A 26,303-nucleotide genomic window follows, 5' to 3' on the forward strand; every position below is an offset into this window, starting at 1 on the left:
TCTGCATCGCCAGTCGGTCCAAATTAGTTGGAAAAGATTGGCACTTCAAATATCAACAAAAATGTAATATCTTGCACTCCTAAAAAATAATTGATTTCAATGATCAGAAACAAATCTCAGAGACGGGTCACGTATATCTCAAATGGAAAATGGTGATGCATACAGAGATGTAAAGATGAATTAGAAAAAAATCAGAAAAGAAAACATTCCACGCTGAGCCTGGCTTTAGAAATAATTTATGCCATCAGGGTTCATCGATACGTCCCTCCTGTTTGAAACGTTCAGCTATTTTTCAGAATGTGCTGTGTCTAATTCACTGAGATGTGGACTTTCAGGAGATGAAAATATAAGCCTCCTCTGTGGGAGATCCGTGGTGCTTTCTGTGTCTTTAATGTTCATTTAGAAGCAGCACATACACTCAGCCAGAGATAGTTGAGACTGTTGACTGCTGGTGAATTTAGGTGAGATGTGTTAAAGGCAGAGCTAGGCTTTGTGTTTTCTCGATGTTACATTTTTAAGATTTTTTCTTTTTCTTTTTTAAGATTCAGGTCACACAACACTGCTGCCTTTGAGTTTCCCAGCCTAGCTTAATCTTTCTTCATCTGGCACTTATGAGCAGAAATGGTTTATTTTACTTTAATAGTTATCATTTTCACCAATTTCAGTTTGCCGGGTGAAGAAAATGCTCTACTCCAAAAGCTATATTTAAAAAGAACATTAGATGTAATTATGCTCCATTTATTCCCTTTTTTCTCACTTTCTGTGGTTATCTAAATTATAATCTCTGCTTTCGGCATTTATACATTTATAGCACATTCCTTGAGGTATTCCACAGTCATGGTTTCTCTTCCAGAGAAATTACTTGGCTAAATGAAGCAATGATTTTCTTTATATGTGCCAGCTGTAGTGCAAATGGCTTTCAGTCTGCCAGAAACTCCAGTTCATTTTGTGGAGATGAGGTTGAAGATGAAATGAGTGAACAGGGGCCATTTGGGCTTTGATCTAATATTCTGATAATGTTGCTTCAAAGTGTGTTTTTGCATGTATATTTTCCAGCGTTGTATTTATGAAGATTTATTTTTGATCATTTGACAAGAAGACTTTGAAGGAATAAGAAAAAAAGAAATCCGAATGCCTCTATTCTCACTGCAGCTCTAAAGCTATGTAACACTGAGAGAAAATGCCCCAAAGGAGCTGATGGTGTCTGTGTTGGATTTTTAAACACGACTATAAAAGCGATAATATTGGGATGTGATGTCGAAATTTTCCATGAAACCTTAAAACCAAATTCACTTTTATCCACATTAAAAATGTGTTGGCTTCTCGTTTTCCTTTTTTTTGTTGGCTTTCAGTGTAAGATAAGAAGAGGTTTAGATGGATTATGTTGATCCCACAGCAGATCTACTCCCATCAAATATTTCTCAAGCAAAAAGGCACAAAAAGCTAAATAAAGCATATATTTTACCATATTACTGTCGAAATGTATTCAGTAATACCCTTGTCATCCTCAGGTCAATGGGAGGGAACTGTCTAAGTCCAGCCATGAGGAGACTGTGGAGACCTTTCGAGCTGCCAAGGACCCCGTCGTGGTGCAGGTCATCAGGCGTACCCCCAGCGGCCGCCCCCATGGCCCCCCTCAGGAAATCCATGTGGTGGATGTGTGCACTCAGACCGACATCACCTTTGAACACATCATGGCGCTGGCAAAGCTCCGGCCTTCAACCCCTCCTGTGCCTGACGTCTGTCCCTTCCTGCTCTCTGACAGGTATGTATAACAGGGAATGTATGTGTTTGTTTTGCATTTCAGGAAAAACCTGAATGCTTTGGTCCCTTTTAGTTCCAGTATTGTGTGTATTACATCAAACCTCGTAAAGATTACGAGCCTCTCTTTTATACGCCAAATAAGTATAACTGTTGATTCACAATTATAAAAAACAGTTCAGTGATTTCCAATCATTTCTTGAACTCATATTACATTTCACCGGACATGATTACAGTGATAGTGGTTCAGTGCCGCAGAGAGGGAGACAATTTGCTGTTGTGTCCTTGTTTTGACTTTCACTGCAACTGAAGATAATTAAAAGGGGGGAAAGCAAGTTGTGAGCTATGAAGCAGAAATATCAATTTTTACATGATTAGCATTGCAAAAAATGCAAAACGCTTGTGAAATAGAATTATATTGATTTACTAGCTGCATTTGGAATTCTGACAAATAAAGTTTTGTTTGATGAATGAGCCTCTTGATGTACTTCACATCTTCGTTTTCTACGCGCACAAAAAAAAGAAATGAAAAACAGGACTAAGGATTAGCCAGTTATATATAGGAGGAGTCTGCGCTTTCACATGTTTATGCACTTAGTAACCTTAAAGCTAAACATTAATAGCAGTGATCTACAATTGTATTTTCTGAGTGAGGGGTATGCAAGCGAACGAAAGTACACATTAAGTTGTTAAGAATGATTTTCCCTTCTGCATCAAACTTCTACTCAATTCTCTCGGTTTCCATAGAGACAACTTCAGCAGAGAACCTTTGCTTGTGGTCTCACTAGATCTATTTCAGATGTTTTGGGAGTCCTTTTGAAGCCTGGAAAGATGCTGAAAAATAACACTTGAGGAATTTTCTTTGTATTGAAATGTGAAGCTACGGGCTCCTGAACAAGTGTCCTTATGTGATGAGTGAAGAGTGAGAAGGGTTTGCCAGTTTTGCTAAATGTAACTCATTAGCTTTCCGACCCGTCGTGTCAGTAACAGATAAATCAATACTCACAGTTTGAATGTTGAATCAGTCAGCAAACAGCATGGAGTCCATTATCTATCTTACACAATGTCCTCTTTCTCAACTACCTGTCAAACCTGAGTTATTTCTAAGTGTGTTTGACTTGCGTGTCTATAAAGAGAAAATAAAAGATGCATAAAGCAATGATCAGCAAAGATATGATCACATCATAACTGGATGTTGAGTTTTACATCAACTAAAAATATAAAAAGTTTGGGGTTTTTTGCTTGTATGAACAGCATAAAAAAAATCAAAAGATCTTCAAAGTGTGAAGTGTCAACAGAAAGTTTTTTTTTTTATCTTAGTTTATTTTCAGTTCTTCTCAGAGGAGAAAACTGGGAACAAGAGACGTGAAACATAAAGAAATATCTAGGTTTCACCTCCAGGGACTGTAACACATTTATAGCTCAGAACAGAGAAATTAGGACTTATTTGGTATTCTGCATATTAGATGATTAATCCCAACCACGGTACACATTGTAAAACACAGATCTGTTATTTGTCACACTTGTAGGAATCCCACTTGGCTTCTCCATCTGTGCAAAAAAGGATCAAACATCATTAGAAAAGTAGCCATTTAATCGGTGTTGCATGCTAGTTATAAAGTACTCTACGTGACCTGATCAAAGTCATTACATGTGTATGTACATATTGTCACCACAGAATTCCCCACAGGGACCTCTTTCTATAATTGCACCTGCTTTGATTATCCATTTTGACTCAAGTTAGGTTTACAAGGTGATTAAAGCAAATGAGCTAATAAAAACTAGTCCACACAATGTAACGTATACTTACAGCCCGAGGCCGAGTCCAAATGTAATCAATGTGTCCCATAAAACTCACATTTTCTACTCCTCATCTGAGATCAGGTGCACAATCCAATATACAACTGACATTATGGATTTTTATAGATAGATATAAATGTTCGGCATCTTATGGTTGAGGCGAGATTGTAAAATTGTAATTGTATTCTTTGCACCCACTGCGACACGCTGTTCTACGAATGATATTGAAGCATCAAGCATTCTGACATTTACCATTTCACAGTTTTATCAGTGAAAGGCTGTTTTCAGACAGTTTTACAGTGCAGGCTTATCTCAGAGGCAGACAGCCCCTGAACACATCACTCAACATGTTCAACAGGGTGTCTTTTTGAGGTTTTCATCCACAGTGGTTATCTTGTGTGGCGCTGAAGCTGCTCATCTTGTTAAGGCCTCACAATGCTGTTTTGTTCAATGACTGAAGGAAGTATAATAGAATTATACTGTGCAGTGTGGGGGGTTTGTCTGTCAAGAGCAGGAGGCAAATTACTGAGGGTGGATTTGCTGTTATTAACAAGGGGCTGTACTTTTATCACACACTCCAGCAGCATTGAAAGCCCTTGACAATTCCTTTATTCCTCTGATTCCAGTGAAGACAAAAGCAACAGCATCCAGTCATTTTCAAATGTTGATGTCTTTGTAAAGAAATTGGGAAGTGTTTTGCTAACACTCAAAACTCCACTTCTCTCTGTTTCCTTGACTCCCTCTGTTTCTGTCCTTCACTTTCTTTCTCCTTCTCTCCTGACAGCTGCCATTCTCTGCATACAATGGACCAGGATTACTACGAAGGGACAGACTATCTCTCCCCAGCTCCAGCCGACGGAGAGAGGACAGAGGAATTTGAATATGAGGTAGGACTTACACTTGACATGATTGCTAACCAGGGGACTTATTTTTAGAAGAGGACTTGCAATCAATTTCAATATGATGTATGACTTAAGAGAAGCACAAATAAGCTGTTCTTTATTAACCCTGACTTTGCTCAGAGACCAGATAAAGAATTATTAATGGAAAATGGAAGGAACTGATTTCCAGAGGCAGGATGTTTTGAACTGAAAACAGGATGCTGTCTTCTACAAATACCATGTCAAATTAGAAAGAAATGATGAAAGGTCACATTATTTCTTGTTAATATCAACCAGTTTCTGCCCCTGCTTATTCACTGTGGCAAATCTGCTAGTTTCAATTGTCAGCCCACTTTTTAGTCCACTGAATAAAGTGTGTTTCCTGACTTGAGTGGAATTTTTCATTTTCAGGATATCATCTGCCAGCAGAAACTTTGCTTTTCACCTTTCATCCATGGATATTTCTGTTTAGATCCTCATTTGTGCTGGCATTATATGAGAGGAAACCCCAGCACAGGTGCTGTCAATACAAGCTCACTTTAGATTTATCAATCTCTAAAACACTAGTTACACGTTGGAGTCGTACAACATGCTGAAGTATTTTTGCTCAGTGTCTCAGTGTCAAATGGAAGGATGCATTTAAAAAAATTATCTTCAGACTAAATGTTCTACTGTTAATCTCAAAACATTTTCATAAATAGGAAACCCGATACATTTATTAATGAACTAGTCGTCAGAAAATAACCGATAATTGCAGTTAAGACGTGCCGTAAATGAAGAAAATTATTATTGTAATTGGAGGGTTTTCACGCCTGAATACACAGAGAAAATTGTTTTTCTTCTTTTGAAACATTCACTCTGTACAGATCTGGGTCCCAAAAGTGTGAAGTAAGAGAAGTTCAGCTCAGCTCTTCTGAAGCTTCAAAAGGAATGAACTAAATCAACACAGAGTTTGCGTTATTAAATATCACCTGATGCTTTTGTTAGATTATTAATCTCTGAAGTCCATCGTGAGAAAGGATTTAGAGCTTAGAAGTGTAGAAAGTTTGACACATTAAGTATTCATAAACAAAAGCACTGAACATTCATTCCCTCAACAATCAACATTTCATTATGATCATCAGTGGGTGGAAGGGCCCAAACATGAACTTACTGTGGGCAGATCCCAGTGCGACTCTAGTGACATACAGTCACATTGCTGGAGGCTTATATACTTCAATGCAATTGGAAGTTGACCCCATGTCTCTATGCTTTTTAAAAAGTTGAGCCTGAGATTTGCTAATTGTTTTCCACTCTGGAAGGAAAACCTCACAAGCTTGTATACTCTGAGTTTGATTAAACCCAGTTAATGAGTGTGGTAGATGCTAGTATGGAAGAAATTTTTTTTAAAAAGGCAGAAACACATCTTCTTGGTTCTGCACATTTACTGGAATATAAGGAGGAGATGAGGAGGATAGGTGATGTTTCTAAGACTGTTGTTCTCTGACACATACGGATTTACATACATATGCACGGATTTGGCTGTGACGGGAACATATAAACAGACTCTCCTCTCTGCTTTGGTCCAATATAATTTATTTCCGAGTCATTGAGGTGCAAGCATACAGCCAGCGAGGCCTCCGACTGCTCTGATGTATGATGATTGCTCAGCCCTCCCTCCCTCTGTTTGTTTCATTTGAGTTTGTTCTGAATGTTTCCACCCACTGAGCTGGAGCTGTCTTTTCACATCCTAAAGAGATTTGCTCACCCACTTGGATCTCCGAGGCCCTGATGTCAAATCCAAAATATATAATATATTAAAGCATCTCTTTATGCCTCATTGCTATTAACAAATCCTATTACTCTGTGTATGCTTTGCAGCCTGCACTGTTTCATGCTCGGGAGGGGGGGTGGGGTTATACCCCCACTAATACGGCCCCACTTACAGTATGTCAGCTGAAAATGGTAGCGAGGGGGGATGTAGGTGGAAGCTGAAAAGCCTACCTCAGACTAGACCTGATCCCTGACTCTTCTCTGAAGGAGAGAAACGAGAATGATTGAAAGACACCTCCTTCAGTAGCACATAGCTGAGAAAACGTCTAAACCTATTTCACCTCTCTAATACACCAAGACACTGATGTTGATGAGGTGGCCGATGCCAAATCCCACTGAGGTGGACATTTTTACAGAAGTATAATACGAATTGCTCTCTCAAACATTTGACTTTCTGGTTTGTGTTAGCAGATACTTTGAGCTTCTCCATCAACCGTGCAACTCTTCCAACAAACACCACGAAATAAAAAAATACTTTTTTTTTGCTTTTTGCTTTGACAGATGTTAAAGCGCTCTGTGAACACAGATATATCGTATGGAGGTGTTTTTTATGATGAACTTGAAGTTTGTTGACAAGCCATTATAAAACAGTGCTGTATATTCAAAAAAAGTTTGAATAAAATTGAATACACTTCAACGCTCACAAAGGTTTCATAAGGCTTCTGTGTTCAGTTTAAGTGCGTTCAAATTTCTCATCCCTCTCATCAATTTTACCAAATTGCACATGCTTGATTCCTCTACTCAGCTCTTCTTGCATCTTAGTCCCATCCACCAGAGCTGCAAGCATAGAAGCACGGGAGAGACACGAGAAAAGCCTCATTTCAAACTGCCGTCAGCTAAAGACATGTGGCAACTGCATCATCTAACCGTTGTTTAGTTGCTGCCTACCACTTTATTTAATTATCCCAATTAGATGATTGTTAAATGTGTGTGTGTCACGGTAGATATTTACTTCTAATTCCATTTAAAGTGAAGGATTAACGTGCCACGGCCCCCTCAGATGTGCTAAAAAACTTCCACAAAGAATAGACAGGTGTATTCTCGCTTAAAGCGCGTCGCTCCTCCGGGGTGCTCTTCGGAATGTGAGACATCCTTGAATATATTTGGCTGTGAATGATTTCAAGGTCACAGAAAAGAGGATGGAGGAGAAAGGAGACGAGGAGGCTGAAGTTAGACAAATGAGATGAGCCCATTGTGTTACACAGTTTAGGATCGAGGACAGTGCCTGACAGCAAGATAATTTTCACTCTATATCTATATCTTTTAATTAAAACAAGAAAGGAAACCTTAGGAACTTACCAAATGGCGAGCTATCAATGTAGCCTCCATCCTTAATTTTCTGGGAAAAGCTTTTTTGCTCATTGTGAAAAAAAAGTCTCTTCTTGGAACATTTTTACCTTTTTCATTCTTTGCATTAGAGACCTCAGGAAAAGGGACAATACAGGGTAAGGAGCTGATATGGAATTCCAGTGAAGCTGTGGCTAGATAAATTGTTCATTCAGTTTAGAATTAATCTCAAAAGCCTTGAGGTGGGACTTTAAATAAGTCCTGTTTCCTGGAACAAAACAGGGGAAGAGGGATCTAATTGTGAAAATTTCCAGTATACTAACTCTAATTTAATCATTCATCCTGTAGAGAGTGAATTTCTCTGCCACCAGGGGTTTATAACATCTTTGTTCTGTCTGATCTTTTGGATTCTTTGACTACACGGGCCGTATCTTATTGCTGCAATTTCACACCCTAACATCATACATTTCCTAGGAATCCTTGATGTGTATGTAGCCACAGTACCATGTTCGTAACCATCCCTTTGATTAGTTTTGGTGAGTTCTGCGGGAAGCAAGATACTCCAAGCTCAGATATATTCGTCTCCCCTCTTTCTGCCAGTGGTAGCCATCCATGCATTTGCGACTGCTTTTTCAATTACTGGTAATCAAAGGCGCGATTATTATGACGGCATCCAATATGCTTTGATGGTGGGCAGCAATCTTCCCCTTAATCACGCCATCACAGTCATTAATTTACTGTCAGCTCTCATCCCTGTGATGCACTGCAATCTCCTGCCTAAGAGGCAGAGAGCTCGCTGGGAAAACGGAGGAGAGGAAAAAAACTCAAAAGGCAACGGGAGTGGCAGAGATTGGCGAACGTTTTTCGACAGTACAGAAGTCGGCCACCTTTTACCGAGACATCTGAAGGAGTGGGTGTTCTTTTTTCCACACATTTTTTTTTCTTAAAGCAACACGGCTAAAGAGCATCTGATAAAGAAAAAAGGGGGGCATTGTTAAACAGGCACAGACTTGATCGTGCGTCCAGCATGTTGTGAGTGTAGCAGTCTTTTCTCTCTCTGATCATTTGGCCACAGGTTTTCTGCACTTTACTTAACCACTAATTAGTAGGAAGTCAATTCTGGCTTGTTTTCAAGATAGAGATCATGCAGCACCTGTTCACACCTCTGCTTTGCCTCACTATCTGCAATTAATTTGTGTGGTGTATTTTTAGAAATGTCTCCGAGACATTGCTAGTGATTTCAATGTCTCCCACAGATATCTCACAACATCGCACGTCACTTTAGCATGCAAGATGTGCACCTTATGTAGCTGCTATAACTTCTGTTACTGCTTTGTTGCTTCTGGAGGTGAGCTGCTCCAATAGTACCTACTAACAACAATGACAGTCCATTAGAAACATTCTTGATAGAGTTAATGACCGTTTTTTTTTTTGGAGCTTACTTTGTTCTGGTAATCACCCTCGTTTCAAAGGCTCCTTCATTCCTGTCATCTCCTAACGCATCAGCTGGGATTTGAAGCTGTCATCATTTCTGAGGCAGCCGGTTAAAGATCTGAGTTCCACATCAGATGGAGGCTGTCAGAGAAGGATAAAACGACAAACTTCAGATGATGCTGTTCTTCATAAGCTTTCCTCTTTGCTTGTGCAAATGTGTATGCTGAGCTGAGTATTCTTTTATGCGTAGGTATAGTATTTGTGAAGAGATGAAGGGATTATTTAAGTTTTTCAGTGTCTATAAGAGTGTGTAGCTGTGCAGCTGTAAGACCCTGCTCCAAAAAACCTAAATGATCTGAGAGGTATTCATGTGACGAGCCGAGATGCAGATGTGTTGGAAGATGGGGGGGAAGGAGAGAATGTGAATACAGTCTAAAGGTTTCTGTGTGTGTGTGTGAGGAAGTGGGGGGTCATAAACAGCTGAGAGGTGGAAGCCCAGGCGGCAGGTATAGGCCTTTTCCACTTTCTTTCATCTCATCCCACCACGGTCAGATTTCCACCCCTCCCTAGCCCCTCTTCTTAAAGCTGCGCCACATCTAACACATGTAACCAGCCAACCTGCTCTTGTCATAGACGGAATAAATCTCTGTTTTCGTGCTGGACCCCCTGTGAGCCCTGCCAGAGCCACCACCTCATTTCTCTCTGCCCGCTCCATCCACCTCTCCACTCAACCACTTCGCTCCTGCTGATGATAGTCAGTGTGTTTCTGCTCTAATGAAGACCTTGGGAGGGGAGACCATTTCACACATGATTCCCTCAAACACCCTTGATGTGTTTCAGCATTTGAAGACGGGGCACAGGCTTGTGCCGATTGGTGTTTGTCTGTATTTCTGTTGTGGAAAACTGCAAGTGCAGGCTGGGAGCAAACGGTCCTGTGTGCATAACTCTTTGGAATGTTTGGGGGAAAGAATAAAAGATCAATACACAAAAATGTAAGATTTTACGTTGTGTTTATAAACCTGAATGAAGAATTCATGCACATACTCGCAATTCTCCAAAACGAACAGTTTCACAGGTTTTTATTGTATTTCTTTGTTTATCTCTTTACTTTAAATCTGCTGGAAATATGTATTTCATCAGTATATATCATTCATTTTGTGCAATATTCTGTAACTTGGGAAAGACTTCACAGAAGAAAACATTCGAGATCTTCAGACATTTAACCCTCCGGTCAAACCCTCCAAACTGAGAATGTCTTTCATGATCAAACATTTTCAGACTCAAAAAGCTTTGAGAGTTGGAAATCCAGACACAAAAACAAGGAGGATTTCTGCACCAAAACTTAGAGAACCTTGTTGTGTGATGTTCAGAGGAGCAGCCTCTTAGTGTTTTTGTAGCCACTGTTACAGTATATGTATCAAAGTCTGTCAGTAGCTTCCCTGAACCTTTCACTCATATCGATTACGCCCCAGCAGATGGAGTCTGGTTTTCATATTCCTGTATTTTTCTCTTTATCTACATAGGAAGTTGAACTTTGTCGACTCACCAGCCAGGAGAAGTTAGGGTTAACTCTGTGCTACAGGACAGATGAGGAAGAGGACGTGGCCATCTATGTTAGTGAGGTGAGTACACGACTTGAACTCTAGAATTCCTCTACTGCATTAAGTTGTTCCAGTGTGTAACAGGGTATCTATTGGCAGAAATGCAATACAATACATATACACATACACATACAGTACTGGTATATAGAGTCTTACAAACTCTATTTACAGGCATTTCTTGAAGTAGTCTTCAGGAATCTTTCTCTAGGCTTTGTGAAGGGCATTCCAAAGCTCTTCTTTGGATGTTGGCTGCCGTTTGTTATGTTCTCTGTCAAGATGATCCCACACTGCTTCAAAAATGCTGAGGTCCGGGCTCTGGGGAGGATGCATTACTCCAAGAGACCTGCGGTCTCTGATTTTCTGCATAGCCTGTGCGTCATTTGGCATACCTCAGCCTTTTCTCCCCGTTTCCCTTCATTAAGAATGGCTTCTTGACAGCCACCCTTCCACGGAGACCATTTCTGATGAGACTTTGGCCAATAATAGATGGATCAACGGAACGTCTACATGCTTTTCTCAGGTCCTTTGTCAGGTCTTTGTTGGATTTTTCCTACTTAAAAAACTTCTGCAGAAGATATATAGATATAGATTGTTTTTATAGGATTGCCTTGACTTTTTGGGAACTACCTTGTTGGTGCAAAAATACTAATTCTTGGTTATTGGTTTATCCTTTGAGTTTGGTGCCTTATATATATATATATATATATATATATATATATATATATATATATATATATATATATATATATATATATATATAATTTAATGATCCATGAGTCAGAGTTAAGTGATTTTACAAAAAAAAAAAAAAGACATTCCTCTGTTAATGGTCAGATATGGATCTAGACTGAAAATGAGTGAAAAAAGCATCCAATGTCCAAAGAAAAAGTGTGAGGTTTTCAGACAGCCAGGAGAGATATTGCTCAAGACCATTTTGATTATATTTTGGATTACAAGAAAGTCTGTATCATTAGAAGCAAAATATAAAGAAATGAGGGGTGGCTTAAGACTTTTGCTCAGTACTATGTTTGACTTTAGCCTCTTTTATATTTGCCTTTTCCAGTCGAAACTGATGGACAATTGTTGTGCATCGTGTCATATGGGAGAGTACAGAGGTGGAAGGTGAGGGGGTTTAAGATAATCCGCTGCTGATATACTTCTTAGCTGGTAAGGAAGGTAGTAACAGAGGCGCAACGGTCCTGCTTCGCATAGATTTACACACATCAAGCAAGCATCACAGAACTCGCCACTCTCCCGCACGGTGCTGTCATCACTAAGCTGATTCCATGACACCACCTTGATGTGTGTAAGGACACACATCGACCGGGTTAACGAGGACATATTTTCTTGCCTAGAAGCCACAACGGGTATATAAGAGAATGAAACTCCTGCAAATTAGAATCATATAATGAGCTGTTTACACAGACAGTGAGAGTCACCTTCCAAAGAGTTTCCCTTTTGATGCACTGTCATGTTTCACTCTATCCCAAAACAAATTAACACTCACTTGCTCCAGCTGCAGACTGGCATTTAATTGGCTGTAGTCTATAACTTCAAGGCAAGATGTCACTTAATCTTACATCCTTCTCCTATAAACATCTAAAAGCTGAAATCTATTCCTCAGAATGACCTTAGTCTAATTTTTGATGAAAATATTCCATTTATGCCTGAGGAATGGATTTAGTCTTAGATGCCGTATGTCAATGAGCAAACTAGTCTCATCTCCACCACCTCTCTACTGCTTGCGTTATGACATAAATTTTGACAATTTTGACAATGTTTAACCTACTAGAGTAGGTTACTAGACAGTCACTAGACAGTGACAAGTTGGTGAAGTTTAACCATAAATTTTTTTTAACCTGATTGGGACTTTGAATAAAATAAGAAGAGTGAGTTTTACAAGGTCAACGTTTAAGTGTTTAAGAAAGTTAATGTCTGCTGTGTGTCACTCTCTACAACATTAGTATCTTAACAGTTTCAAATGACTCAAACTTTTGGCTGAACTATATCGTAAAACAGTTGATAGTTTGTTTATAATGTTGGATGAACCTATGGACATTTCAACACGACTAGAACTGGAGGGCGTCTTCGAGATACTGCACCATACTTACTGAATGTAAAAGGGTTTATTTATTTTATGTAACACTGTGAGTGTTTCATCTTCTTCCTTCACCCTGAGGGAGTCATGATGAAGTACTGAACTCTGACGCTCTGAACTCTGGGATCTCTATTGTTCACTGTGGCAAAACTGTGTCTACTATCCGTGCCCCTCAAAAGTATGATATACTACAGAAACAACGACCACACAAGGCTATATTATCCTCTCTAAAGATGCCTAAAATGACCATTTTGCGACTCGACAGCAGATGTCAATTACACAAAATGATGAGCGTTAATATCTTGTATTTCAGTTTACTGCTGCTGGACCTGAGTGTCCTTTATACAGGGAGCAGAGAATGAATGAAAAAATAGGGGGTTATTTCAGAGGCAGCACAAGTTTTTTCTTTATTTTTCACCTCTCTGCCTTGTTCCTGGAGATGTTGGGAAAAAAATATGCATCATACATGATTCTCCTGCCTGATGTTTTCTTGCCAACCACCAAAGTTAGGACTGCTACTGTAGCTGTTTGAAAGATAAAAATATTAATACTCTTGGGGCAGAAGCTCTTCTATCTGCATATTCTACAGATATTTCAGTTCTTTGAAGTCTCACATTTACATATTGTTGTCGGTTATTCAAACCGACAATCATCATCTTTCTCGATCAGGGTGCCCAAGTGAAATGTTTTAGAGATTGAGAATTTGGCGTTCCTCAGAGCAAATGATTTGTGACATTTAATATTCATCTTCTAATATATGATTTGCTTTAGTATTCATGTGAGCGAAGGAGGTTCCCGGTTTGGTCGCAGTACTTCAAAATCGACCTCTTATCAAACACAGATTGCATTATGGAACAGATCAACTCCAAGATTACCTTCCCAGGTGGCAGAATGAGATGACCGCCACCACAGAGAAAAATAGTAATAATGATTTAAAATAATTTTTAAAAAAAAGAACTAACAAGAATGCTTTTTGGTGGCGGTGTGTTATTCAGCCAGCCTCAGCGCAGCTGCAAACAAGCAGACTGTGATATTAAAAAATAAGACTCTTGCTCTCTGTTCTCTCGCACTTTTTCGAAGCAGAGAAAATACTGCTCTCCATTCTGCTCTGCTTTCTCCCAAATACGTTTGAAGTTGACTCGGCCCATGCAAGGTGTTCACTTGAGAGGTGAGCAGAATGTAAATCGCAATGCTCTGAGGTTTTTAGGCTGCATCTTATGGTGGTTTTCTTTTTGTTGTTTAAGAAAAAAAGTTGGGTGTGTGTTCTGCATTTAGATGCGGTGACTGAAGGTCACTAGAGGAGAAGTTATGATCTCCGATTTTCCGAGCACAGCACACAATTTTTACCAAATTAATAGATCATGTAAAATGGCCATATTCCCAATCTCTATTTCATCTGCAGTTTCATCCAGTCTCTAAACCTCTGTATTTCTGGACATGAGTCAGGGTGATGGAGTCTGTGTCAGTAAGACCGAAGAAACAAAAAAATTGCACAGGTCACCAATCTGTTGCCCAGCCAGTAGGCACACTAATTCTCAACGGAGTGTGTTTTCAAACCACCTTCCACCTCTTTGTTTATTTCCCCCTCCAGACCTATTTCTCCTTTTTACTTCCCAGAGTTCAAAGACAGTATAAAAAGCAAAGTCCACACATCAAGGAGCAAAACTTAACAAATCCTCAAGTCTTCTACCTTGTTTCTCTGTGGTAAAGCCGGAACTGCAGCCATTTCACCAGTTACAATTATATATGCAACAGCTTTTTTTTTCTTTTTTTCTTCCCCCGCAAATTAGTTTCCAGCAGATTATTTACGGATGCAAGGTCTGCCCTACACTGCAGAGCAGCTTCCTTCAATTTCCTCTTTTCCCTCCAGTCCTTCACCCATTCCTTATCTAGGGACCTCCCTCCCAGCTTAATGAGAGGCCCTCTGTGTGGGAGTGAACTATCATGAAGATGGAGTGTCTCCGTACCTCAGCGTATACGGAAATCCTCTCAGATAGGAGAAAGTAAAACGAATGTCCCTGGACGCCAATTGATTGGCTGATGAAGGAGTGGCCTGCCTCCTGCTAACTTGCATTAGTTGCAGAAATAGCAGGTGCATCATGTGTTGGGGTTATATTATCGGCTCAAGATGCTCTGTATAAATGCTTGTGCGAGATCAACTTGTCACAAAATAATAAGTGAGGCAGACACAACTAAAGCCTTTAATGATCAACATGATAACTCACTTTTGTGTGGATTTTGCTCAGCTTCTAAACAGAGCAAGAGCACTTTAAAACTGACCAGACAGCCGCGGTGAAATGAGTTGACATCCCAAGCCAGCACACACAGTAGCTGTCTAGACATGTCTTGCTCAGTGATGACTTCTAAATTATCTTATCTTCAAGCACTCTTTGATTCTCTTGAAAATGAAGTCTGAAAGCATCTTAGAGGCATGATTTTGTTCCTTGTACTTCTACAGGTCAGCCCAAACAGCATCGCCGCCAGAGATGGACGCATCCGAGAGGGGGATCGCATTTTACAGGTGCAGTAAAACACACTCTGGCTCGACACCAGCTCTTGTTCGGTTCAATGTATAAACTTTTTTCTTTTTTTTTTACTTTGTCTTACTCACCCATTGTCTACCAGCAGAAAAGTCAATTTATTCTTAATGGAAGCACATAATGGGAGGGGATTTGCCCCTCATTGTGACTGTCCCCCTGGCTGTTTTAGTTACAGACTCAGCACCAACAGGGTTTTAAAGAGTTCTGCTTCAGGGTGGTGCTGCGCTGCAGCTCGTTGCTTCCTGTGAGATAGCTGTGAGGCTATGACAACCATTACCCGCTAACTTCGCTGTCAAGCCTGAGAGCAAAGAGCAGGATTTGTCAGGCCATATGGTAAGATGGTGCTCCATCTGAGGATTACAGTAGGAGGGGGATTGTTTTTGAGAAATTAAGTAATGGCCTCTGGTTTTATTGTTAAGACTCCATTAGTGGATTTACTTTTGCCACTTATAAGAAGCATGCCAAGCTCAAAACAACATCTCTGATGGCACACCCTTAATTTCATTTCTATGATAATTACACAGTTTCGACAGATGCAGCAGCATTAGTCATCTTTATGGCACATTACAATCTTTGTCTTTGGAATTTATCTTACACGATACACATCAGTTTTAAATAGTTTCTCTACACTGCCAATATTATTGAGTAAACATGACCTGGACTGCATTTTTGCACTTTAGGTCTGTTCTCAAGTGTCGTCTGCTCACCTGTTTCTTCTGGGTGACTGGCTCACTGTTGTAGTTGTATTCAGTGTTGTGTGCAAGTATGAAGATCTTGTAATGTAAAAAGAGAAAAAAAACAAAAACAAACAAACAACAAAAAATTATACATATGTCACATAGTGACCTTAAAGTTTGCTTTGTTGCTTTTCCCTGATAGACAAAGAAGAATTACAAAGAAGCAAATTGATTTTTGGCATTTGCTTTTGCATTTCCTAGTTTGAGATAAAAGTGAATAAACAAGTAAAATTCTGTGCTCCCACTGTGAGTTTTGGGCCACCCGTGGGTTTTTTGTTTTCATAACACCAAGCTTATGGGAAAAATCAGGCTCTGCAGCTCATTTAATGTTCACTGTGTTTACCAGGTACTGTTTGGCACTAATTGGCATCTTTCAGATTACTCATGTTGAGTCACTGAAAAATGTTAAATATATTATATGTATATATATATATATATATATATACATATAGTGTTTGCGCATCTTAAATGTTGAGAATAGTGCCATTCCATTAGGAATAGTAGATGAGGTAAGGGTCTAGGAATCGACACAAAGTATGATTTTTCATAGCTTTAATTACAGTCTTAAGCCTCTTTCACATATGCCTTTTCAAGCCGGGACCGTTGTGCCTTCATTGCACATTGTGTCATGTGTGAAAGCACAGAGGCAAACTACAGCCAAACGATCCATTGCTGATATGCCTCAGAGCCAGAAAGTGAGCTAGTAACAGAGGTTAAACTGACATGCTCCGCACTCACATCAAGCCAGCATCACGGAACTCATGTAAGGACACAGAGATGCAGCGCTGAGCCCCCTTTGTTTGGTATATGAGAAATATGAGGAGAAACAGTGGTGAGTTAACGAGGATATTTAGTTTAGCAGTATAGATGGGGAAATGAGGAAGAATAGCAGTCCTACATTTCATACTTGTAAATACAAGCTCAAAATAAAATAGCCTAGATTCACATCTGGATCTCAATTAACTCAAAAAGTTGGTCACTTTTTAGATGAGCCAGGTTTCCATCCAAAAAAATACATCCATAATGTTATAGGTATCCCTGTTAACAAATTGTACCAACCACTAAACCACCCAGGTGAAAGTAGAAATAAGTAAATAGGAAGAAGTAAATAGTCTGTGCTACAGGTATTTCAATAGATGTGGGGATTGTTTGCATTAGCACTTCTGGTCTAATTGTCTAATTGCATCTATAATGAGCTGTGCAACTGATTTGAAACAAGAGGTGTGTGTGTGTATGTAAGGCAGACCTGTGTTCTGGCGCTATTATCCACCAGTGACAGGGCCATTACTCTACTGGCAAAAAGATGGACGCTACCTGTCAGTGGCCAGTTAATTGTGCAGCTAGATGTATGAAAGCTGCGGGATACTTTGGTGAACATAACAGCCCAGTCGACCCACAGCCACCTTTTCATTCATAATCAATGCCAGGCTCCTGGTTCCTATTAACAGGGGAGCATAGAGTGTTTACAGTGTCCTCGAGAAAAGGAGGCATTTACTGTGTTACTTTGTTTTTTCTTGAGGGCTTTTGAAATGGAGAAGACTCACTCTGTGGATGTGTGTGTGGGTCTGTGTGTGTTTTCTTGCTTGGGTTTGACTTAATACTGACTGTGGTAAACATGTTTGTCATCTTCAGATTAATGGCCAAGATGTACAAGACAGAGAAGAAGCAATGGCTGCACTCTCCAGTGATGAGTGCAGGAACATCATACTGCTGGTTGCCAGACCTGAGATGCAGGTTAGAAATGACTGCAATTATACATCATACTGTACCTTTCAGCTGCTGTCTCAAGCGCCAATAATTTATAAATTACAGTCCTGAAGATTTTTCATCTACAGTGTATTTGCTCAGAGCAAACCTTAGCAGTTTGGGATGGCCAACCAGCTCCCTCCCACCGCACACACATCTACACATCCCACCACTGAGACACCTCATCATGTTTTATTTTTATGTAGCCCCACTGTAATTGACTTCCAACAGTAAGCCATAAAAGCTAATGGCATGCTAATGTGGAGTGAGTTCAGACCCAAGGCCGAGGGCGAGGAAGTGGAAGGACTCTGCCGCAGTGCAGATGAGCAGGAAGCAGCAGTAGACTCTTTGTAATTAAAAGTATCTTTCAATAGTAAATGTGAGATCATCAGATATGAATACCATTTGGTTCACATCAGACAGACTGATCGATGACACGGAGCAAAAAGGTCAAAAGTGGGAGTTTATGGCCATCAAACCGGATTGGCCTGATTTTAAGATGAACAGTTTTGTCAGTAACAAAGTAGGGAACTGCATATGAGCCAAGCGCTGCATGTTGATGCATTTAGTTTCTTATATTAAAACCATGCTGGGGCGTTTTTCAGGAAATCCCATTTGTGCACCCATTCGGAAAATCCAGCTATTTGTTTTGAGACTCTGTCGCCACAAGCTCTGAGCTTTGACAAATAACACTTTCCCCCTCTCGCCATATGCTCGCCTTCTTCATTCACCCCCAGCTGGAGGAGGCCTGGCTGGATGATGAGCACAGTGAGTTCCTGGAGCAGCTCAAGATGGAAATGTTGGAGGAGCAGCAAAGAGAGGAGATGGAGCTAGCTGCCTTACAGGAGGAGCAGGAGAATGAGCAGGTCAGAAAAGGCTAAACATGTCGATTGTGTTGACTGTTTGACAATGCTTTCTAATCTGTAATCAAGACATTAGAAGTTTTAATTGCTCTGTTCAGTGGAAAAAAGCATCCTAAAGCTAATTAGGGAGACAAATGAAATCATGATCCACGCACAGTGTTAATAAAACCTCCTTTTGACTCATTATTCGCTGTCAAAAAGAACCTTTAAAACTCCAAGACATCCAGTTGGAGGCATCAAACTCTTTAATGACTTTCCTTGCAAAGTGAATGAAAATAAGCTTTGTCCTTTGAATTGAGAATTGAAGAAAGATATTTGCATGAATATTTATGGGTGGGGACCATTGAATCATTTAAATTCCAAAGATTAGTAACCATAATCTCAAATTCTGTTTTGTTGGGCGGGTGATGTGCTACAAAAAAATAAATCAGGGTGAATGGGACTTCAAAGATATGGTGGAGAGGTGGCAATCCCTGAAGTATCAGAGCTGTACAACAGTTATGCAAAACAGAAAGCGTATTCCTTCAGGAGATTGTAAAATAGAGTTGCCCTTATTGGAGTCTAAAAAAAGTTTTTTTTATTAGAATCAGAAACAAACCCTGTATGCTTCTACGTTCATTACCACAGAGAAATGTGTAAATACTTGATGGTATTTATCATGTGTGAAAACTGCAAATAAGTTTTAAAACAAGCATACATGAGCAAGTTGGTCATGAAAAGCTATCTGTGCACCAGTACAACCATCATACAGGCCTGTTCACGTGACACATTCATAAAAACAGAAAGCAACCATTTGCATCTCTTAGATTTAAAGCGATAGGTAGTATTTTGAAAATGATGAATAAAATGTTTTATTGTTTTTGTACATATATGCTCATTTTAAATGTACTGCCTGCAAGTTGATCAAAATGAATGTTGGGACAGGAACATGTTAACAGTCGTCTTGCATCACCTCTTCTATTATATTCCCCCCCCGCAGTAAAAATCCAGCTTTTACCGTGTCCATAAGAAGTTTTATGTATTACACGACATATCATGAGAAAAATCAGCCATAAATGCTATGGATTAGGATTTCTGCTTTGACTCTGCAGAGCACCATGTACAGCCTCAGAAAGGTGAGCTCAGACAGCCTGTACGTTCTTCCTAAGATGCTGGAAGAACCAATTCTGATAACTTGCTGGGATGTGCTTTTTGCTAGCGCTGTGAGGAGCTGATGACATGAGAACCTAGTGCAAGTAAGAGAACTTACCACAAGCTAGGTAGTGGAGAAAATATAAGCAAGACCGGGGAGGAAGATATCACTTGAGGGAATAGGGAAAGCTGAGATGAGCACAAAAAGCCACCGGCTGGGAGAGACAAAACCTTCAGTGAACCATGGCATGGTTACTAATGCATCCCTAATAAGACTGCTGACTAACGCAGCTTCCGTGGCTTCAAGAATGAATTTAGAATTTTGATTCGTCATATCAGAGTACAGCTTTCCTCTTTGCCTCGGTTGAACTTAAATTAGTTTGGGCCCAGAGAAGGCACCGTTTCTTCTAAATCTTGAGGGTTTTTTTTAACTTGCAATAGTGGGTGCTGCAGATTGATTCTCTAGATGTTTTTATATAATGTACTACAGATGATGAAATCTCCAAATTATTTGCAATGTTTAAAAATATTATTCTTAAACTGATGAAGCACACAGTCCTTTACAGAGACTCGGCCTATCTGGGATGCTGTTCATTGTTATGACATGTCCAGCAGGTGTTTCTTTTTGGCACTACCTAACTTTTCAGGTCGTTTATTGACCATGTCCCAACTTTAAATTCCTAATGACATTTTTGTTTGTCCAGAAACTTGTCTTGTTTTGAACATTTCATGTTGTTTGTGTTATTTTTTATTTTCTCCAAATCATTGCACTTTGGGTTTTTTTAGCTATCCCTTCCCTGGAAATGTGTTCGTTAGAAAAAAAAAAAAAAAAGTTAGACTTTTGTATCTGTTATTCTGGAAATATTACAGTTTTGCATTTAATCAATTTCAGAGAGCAGAGGATGACAAGCCTACCTGTTCAACGCTCCCATATCTTAAGGACAGCGTACGGAGTATAAGAGACAGAATGGAAAGTTCCGAACAAAATGTCTTGGCACAAATCCAGAGACGTCTGTCCCAGTGCCTGAGAGATAATCTGGACACGCACTGTTCCACCAGTTCGACACGGCTGGAGGACAAAGAGGATGAGGATGATGATGAGACAGAGGGCGATCGTTTTCAGCAACTTTTGGAGCTCAAGTGTCAGATACGGAACAGCGGTGAGTATGATCTGTTCTACAGCCGCCGCAGCACCATTGAGTGCAGCATGGCGGAGCAGGGCGGCGTACAGCACGAGCTACGCATGCTCAACGAGGAGCTGCGCAGCATCGAGCGTGAGTGTCAAAACATCATGCAGGCGCATAAGCTTCGTAAGGATCAACAGTCTCCTTTGACGGGCCGCTCTGCACCCTCCACCAAAAGTCAAAGCACCCACCTTGGGGAACCCACAAGGGGTAAGCTGACTGATATAAATGAGAGGCTGGAGAAATCTGATAAGGACAGCTCCAGTGCCTATAACACTGCAGAGAGTTCACGGAGCACTCCTCTGGCAATGGACCGCTCCCCAGAACACTCGCTCCAGAGAATGGTTAGTCTCACCAACCAGAGGAACCTCTGCAGCGGCCTTGCTATCGGTCATTCTCCTACCCCAAGCCCCAGCCCAGCATGCCGTGCCCCAGTCCTGGGCAAAAGCAGCAGCCCCGACCACAGCAATCCTTCGGAGTCAGACCAGACACCTCAGCCTGAGGAGGAGAGCGAAGGGAAATTAAATCAGTGTACTTCTCAGAACCCTTACTTCTCTCCTTCCCACAGTTCCCAGCAGAGGCAGTCCAACATCCCAGCTCATGCCCGCCACTATCAGAGCTACATGCAGCTGATCCAGCAGCGCTCAGCAGTAGAGTACGCTCAGAGCCAGCTCAGCCTACTTAGTGTTTGCAAAGAACCTCAAAGACCCATTAATGAGCCCAAGATGGAGTGGAAGGTCAAGATCCGCAGCGACGGCACCCGCTACATCACCAAAAGGCCTGTGAGAGACAAGATCCTGAGGGAGCGAGCCTTAAAGATTAAAGAAGAGCGTAGCGGGGGAATGACCACTGACGATGATGCAATGAGTGAAATGAAGATGGGGAGGTACTGGAGTAAAGAGGAAAGAAAGCAGCACCTGGTCAGGGCAAAAGAACAGAGGAGAAGACGAGAGTTCATGCAGCGTAGTCGGCTGGAAAGCTTGAGGGAGAACCCTCAGAGCAGCAGCGAGGGCCGCAAGGAAGTTAGCATTATAGAGCTCAGCCACAAGAAGATGATGAAGAAACGCAACAAGAAGATCTTGGATAACTGGATGACAATCCAGGAGCTGATGACTCATGGTACAAAGGCCCCTGAGGGAGCAAAGGTGCACAATGCCTTCCTTTCAGTCACTACTGTGTAAAAAGAAAAGAAAAAAGAACCACACACCTTCTACCCCATGTGGTATAACATACTTGCCTCGTTCAATGTGGCATTTTTATGAGGACAATGAGAATATTTTTCACTCTTTGTAACCCAAAAAAAAAAAGAAGCATTTTGTAAAGAATTTATCAGTGGCGTCATGACATTTTCTTGATGTTTCTCAAAGTTGTTTTTTCACATCACTCTGTGGGGGGATAAAAGCATTTTCTATAAAACTATGACAATACAGTTATTTTATTACTTCACTTTAAACATGTTTATCTTTTCGACTCTATTTTGATATTTATGTTGTAACCCTGTAACACAAGAGAGTTGTAAGAGAATATTGGAACTTTTCCTTTGTGTTTTTTTGTTCACTTGGTGACGACGGATCTGAGGGAAACCTGCTTTTCGCCTCCCTTTTTAAATGCTACTTTAATCAACAGACCATCTGTACCGGTCCTTCAGAGCTGAAATCCATTAAGTCCCACACTGTACTGAGAGCTGAGATTATGTTTCACATTTAGTGCAGATAGGCATGGTATAGAAACCCATTAAGTCTTGAAATTTACCAGTCAGCTTCACACATCATAAAGTGTTGATTGCCGAAGTGTCATTAGGATTAGAATAATGTATCCATTTAAACTTTAAAGGTGCACATACACACATACATACATACATATGTGTATATATATATATATATATATGTATATATATATTCCATTCCAAACATCACATGGCATCTTAATGATAACTATGGAAAATTATACATCATAAGTGACTGGTCACTTGGAATGCAGTTTCATGGTCAAATTTACTTCAAAATGTTATTACAAGAATTTATGTATTACAACAACAAATGTATTCCATGTGTCTCAAGAAATCTAAGCTTTGACATACTCCAGTATACCCCCGTCTTATCTTTATCCACATGAATCACAGTTAGGACAACTGGATTAAAATAATCCAGTGTCACTTAGAGAGTTGCAGCAACAAGGTATTGTGGGACAGAATAATCTCCTTTCTTTCATAAAGGATGATTCGGTGTGTCCTATGCTAAAGGAGATCTTAAAGAAAGCATTGGACCTTCTTTCTTAAGCATTTGGAGAATTTCCAGGTCATGACACTCATTTAGGAAGATTCTTAAGCAAAATAGACTATTAGACAAGTCCCCATTTTCAGTCCTGCTAAACTGAAGCCTGCTTTAGGTGCCATTGGGTGAGAGATGGGGCACAGCCAGGACTGGCTCCCAGGCCATCATAAAGCCTAACCAGAAACTAACATTTGGAAAGAGATTTGGGTCTAAAATGTCACTTTTTACTGTATTCATATTTTTCTGGGAGTTTTGCAAACAACATTAGTAGCTGTTTATGTCCCTCAGTCATGTCACTCTGGCTAATTCAACAAAAGCGACTGATGTCGGGCTCCATTATAACAAGATTGTTCAAAAAGCTTAGAAATGTCAGCTTTCTACCTACGTTGGGATGGTTTGGTTGTGTTTTTTTTCATGTTACAAAAAAAATTTAAAGTCCAGGTTCAAGCAAGAAACGAAGTCCACCACCTGAGCAGGTAAAGAGACACTTCCTTGTGTCAGAACAGTGTTTAATAATTGTTCTGTACAGATGCAGTTTTGGATGAACTTACTTTCTTTTCACTTTGTGATCCTCTGTCCACATTTTAGAATTCAAAAGTCTTAAATTTTATTGGGGAGGGACTCTCTTTTTTCCTGTTTATGATTAGGACATGGAACTGAAAAGTATTGCATTCATTAACAGCTTTAAAAAAAATGTATGCAGTTTAATTTGTACTTTAATGTTGCTGGAGTTTTTTTCCACATATTCAACAGCAGATGGACCTGCCTCAAACTTTTACATGCCAATATTTTTTGCATATTTTGTTACTCATCATAGCCTTAAAAGCCAAACCTCAGTGACAGATAGGTGTGGCAGCCTCATTTCATACACAAACAATAAACTGTGTGTATATATCTGTGCAACAGAGAGGTTTTGATCTGCCTTATTCATATAATGTATCATTTGAGTTTTTGAATTATGTTTGCAGTCACATTAAACTGGTGTTAGGATGATCGCCACTGAGCAGGACTCAGAACAGTTTAGGACTTTAAGTGAAATGAATGGTTTGCCTTTAATCAAAACTCTTTATTAGTTCAGTAACATGTACAGTAGTCATTCCAAATGCCTCATTTTTAACTGAAGTATTGTAAATTTGAAAATTTAAACCAGTTCCTGTATGTTTCGAGTCAATGTCTGATGGTCGAATTTTGAGTAATGCATAGGTGGCACATTTGTAGCGAGGTAAAATGTGTTATGATGGTGATCTTTGCAAAAGAAATGATAATAAATTATTGTTTTTAGTATGACATCGAACTGAACTTTTTTTCCGTTGATTCAAAACCGTGATTAAGGACACAAGGAGTGAAATAAAAAATCCGAGTGAAGAACGGTGGACTTTTTAGCAGAAAAAAATTCTGATCATACTTTTGTAACGGAGATTTGTTTTCAGAAGACACTTTACAATCCAATTAAAATTTAACTTCTGTGAAATGGCTGGTGTTAAGTGGGTGAAAGTGAGCGGGGGCAACATTCTGCTTTTGTAGTCATCTGTGACAGCGCCGTGGGGCAAGGAAGAGGGGTGGATGTGTCAGGAAATGGTGTTGTTTCACAGAAGTAAGCGGTGCAAAGAACACAAACAAAAACTACAGTATGTCTTTGAGGAGTGAAGACCAGCGTGGTGAAATGAAAGAGAATTGCTTCTTCACTGAACACACGTTCACCTCAGATATCTCCTGAAGAGGAACTCACTGCAAATATGTTCAGTTATTAAACAGAAGGGGATTTCAATTAAAATGTCCTTCCACTCGGATGGCTTTGTGTTCATTAAATTGTACCAACCACTTAATCATGACTATGGCCTTGTCATATGTAGGGGAGAGCTACTGGGACACTCTGGTCCCCGTATTATCTTTAGTTGTCAGTGTGCTAAACCTGAAATTGAAGTGTCACGAATACCACACAGCCTCGGGACTGTTCTGTGCTTTTTTTCATTTTATTTTCTGTTCAGCTTCACTTAAAACTTGTTCCACTTTCAGAGAGTGGTAAAATATGAAAAAAAATCTTAATCTCAGAGTTTTTTTCTCAGAAGAACAGACTGCTCTGGGTTACCCAACAGCATTTATTCTATTTTCTGTTGCAATACATGCTTTAATCTTCACTTTTCGACTGGCCCGTGAATCTCCCCTCCCAGTCTCACACAAGACAAAGATATTATTGTTTAAACTGTGTATCATTAAGAATTCCCCTTCTAATGCCATCGTCTCACTGACATTCAGTACGTTTTTATGATGCCAAAGTATCACTTACTGTGGGATTCTTAAGTTGAGTCAATACTTTGTTTTTCAATAGTCTGTGGCATTTAACAGCATCTCTGTTTATACACCAGCCAAACATTAACATCCAACTTGGTATTGGAAAGTGAACCCCTGCCATCCCCCCGAGCTCATTTTCTCTCCCCACATTTGTTAATTCTCTCGGTCTGTATAGACCAAGACCATTAAAATGCCAATAAAAAGCCACAGAAGAACCTGTGTAAGTTGAATCAACCCACACCAGAACCATCCCAAGTGCTCGCAAGCTAATTAAGTTCATCCATGAGCTCATGAAAGACCCAGTCAGGTGTAATTAAAATCGAGCAGGTGACAGCCATGGCATTTGTCAGAGCTACCCAGCAGTTCAAATACCGGTACTGACAGAAATGTCAAGCAGATAGCAGTGGCTCGTCTCCTCTTCAGTGAGACACTCACCTACACACACACACACACACACACACACAGACAGAGAACTTCTATTATGAATGTTTGCTGATAACCTTTAAGATTCCCTGAACAGCAAAAACTACAAATTCTCTCTCGTTATTCATCTTGGGAGGCCACCATTTATTGACATACAGATCCACTTGACACATGATGGTGCACTGTACATTGTGCACAGTGCTCCTCCTCCCTGCTAATCTCAGAGGCAAGTAAACTGGTTATTCGGATGCGTCTCTAAGTGTCACTGAGAAATTAACTGCGGCTTTGATCTCTGATATCATAAGAGCCGTGTTGTGGTAATTGGCCCCGTCAAGACAGAAGCTGAAGTGTGCATGTGGGCGCTACAAACAAACTGCTAGGCTTAATTGGTAACAGTAAGGCTTTTGATAAAGAATTGTGGTGCATGTAAATGCCTGAAA

At 40.1% G+C, this 26,303-nt stretch overlaps 1 protein-coding gene across 2 annotated transcripts in view; it reads left to right on the forward strand.

Moving 5' to 3' along the window:
• LOC140307351 (PDZ domain-containing RING finger protein 4-like) overlaps positions 1-23,603 on the forward strand; it is a 117,038-nt gene extending 93,435 nt beyond the window's left edge. For both annotated transcript variants that reach the window (XM_072386194.1, XM_072386195.1), the window contains 7 exons: positions 1,512-1,765; positions 4,346-4,448; positions 10,499-10,597; positions 15,133-15,195; positions 17,584-17,685; positions 18,435-18,563; positions 20,584-23,603. In XM_072386194.1, the coding sequence (XP_072242295.1) occupies positions 1,512-1,765; positions 4,346-4,448; positions 10,499-10,597; positions 15,133-15,195; positions 17,584-17,685; positions 18,435-18,563; positions 20,584-22,056 (2,223 nt within the window). In that variant the 3' untranslated portion in view covers positions 22,057-23,603. The remainder of the gene's footprint in view (positions 1-1,511; positions 1,766-4,345; positions 4,449-10,498; positions 10,598-15,132; positions 15,196-17,583; positions 17,686-18,434; positions 18,564-20,583) is intronic.
• Positions 23,604-26,303: the final 2,700 nt, after the last annotated feature.

The sequence above is a fragment of the Leuresthes tenuis genome, unplaced genomic scaffold, assembly GCF_036924035.1.
Source record: "Leuresthes tenuis unplaced genomic scaffold, fLeuTen1.0.hap1 SCAF_5, whole genome shotgun sequence".
NCBI classification, from domain to species: Eukaryota; Metazoa; Chordata; class Actinopteri; order Atheriniformes; family Atherinopsidae; genus Leuresthes; species Leuresthes tenuis.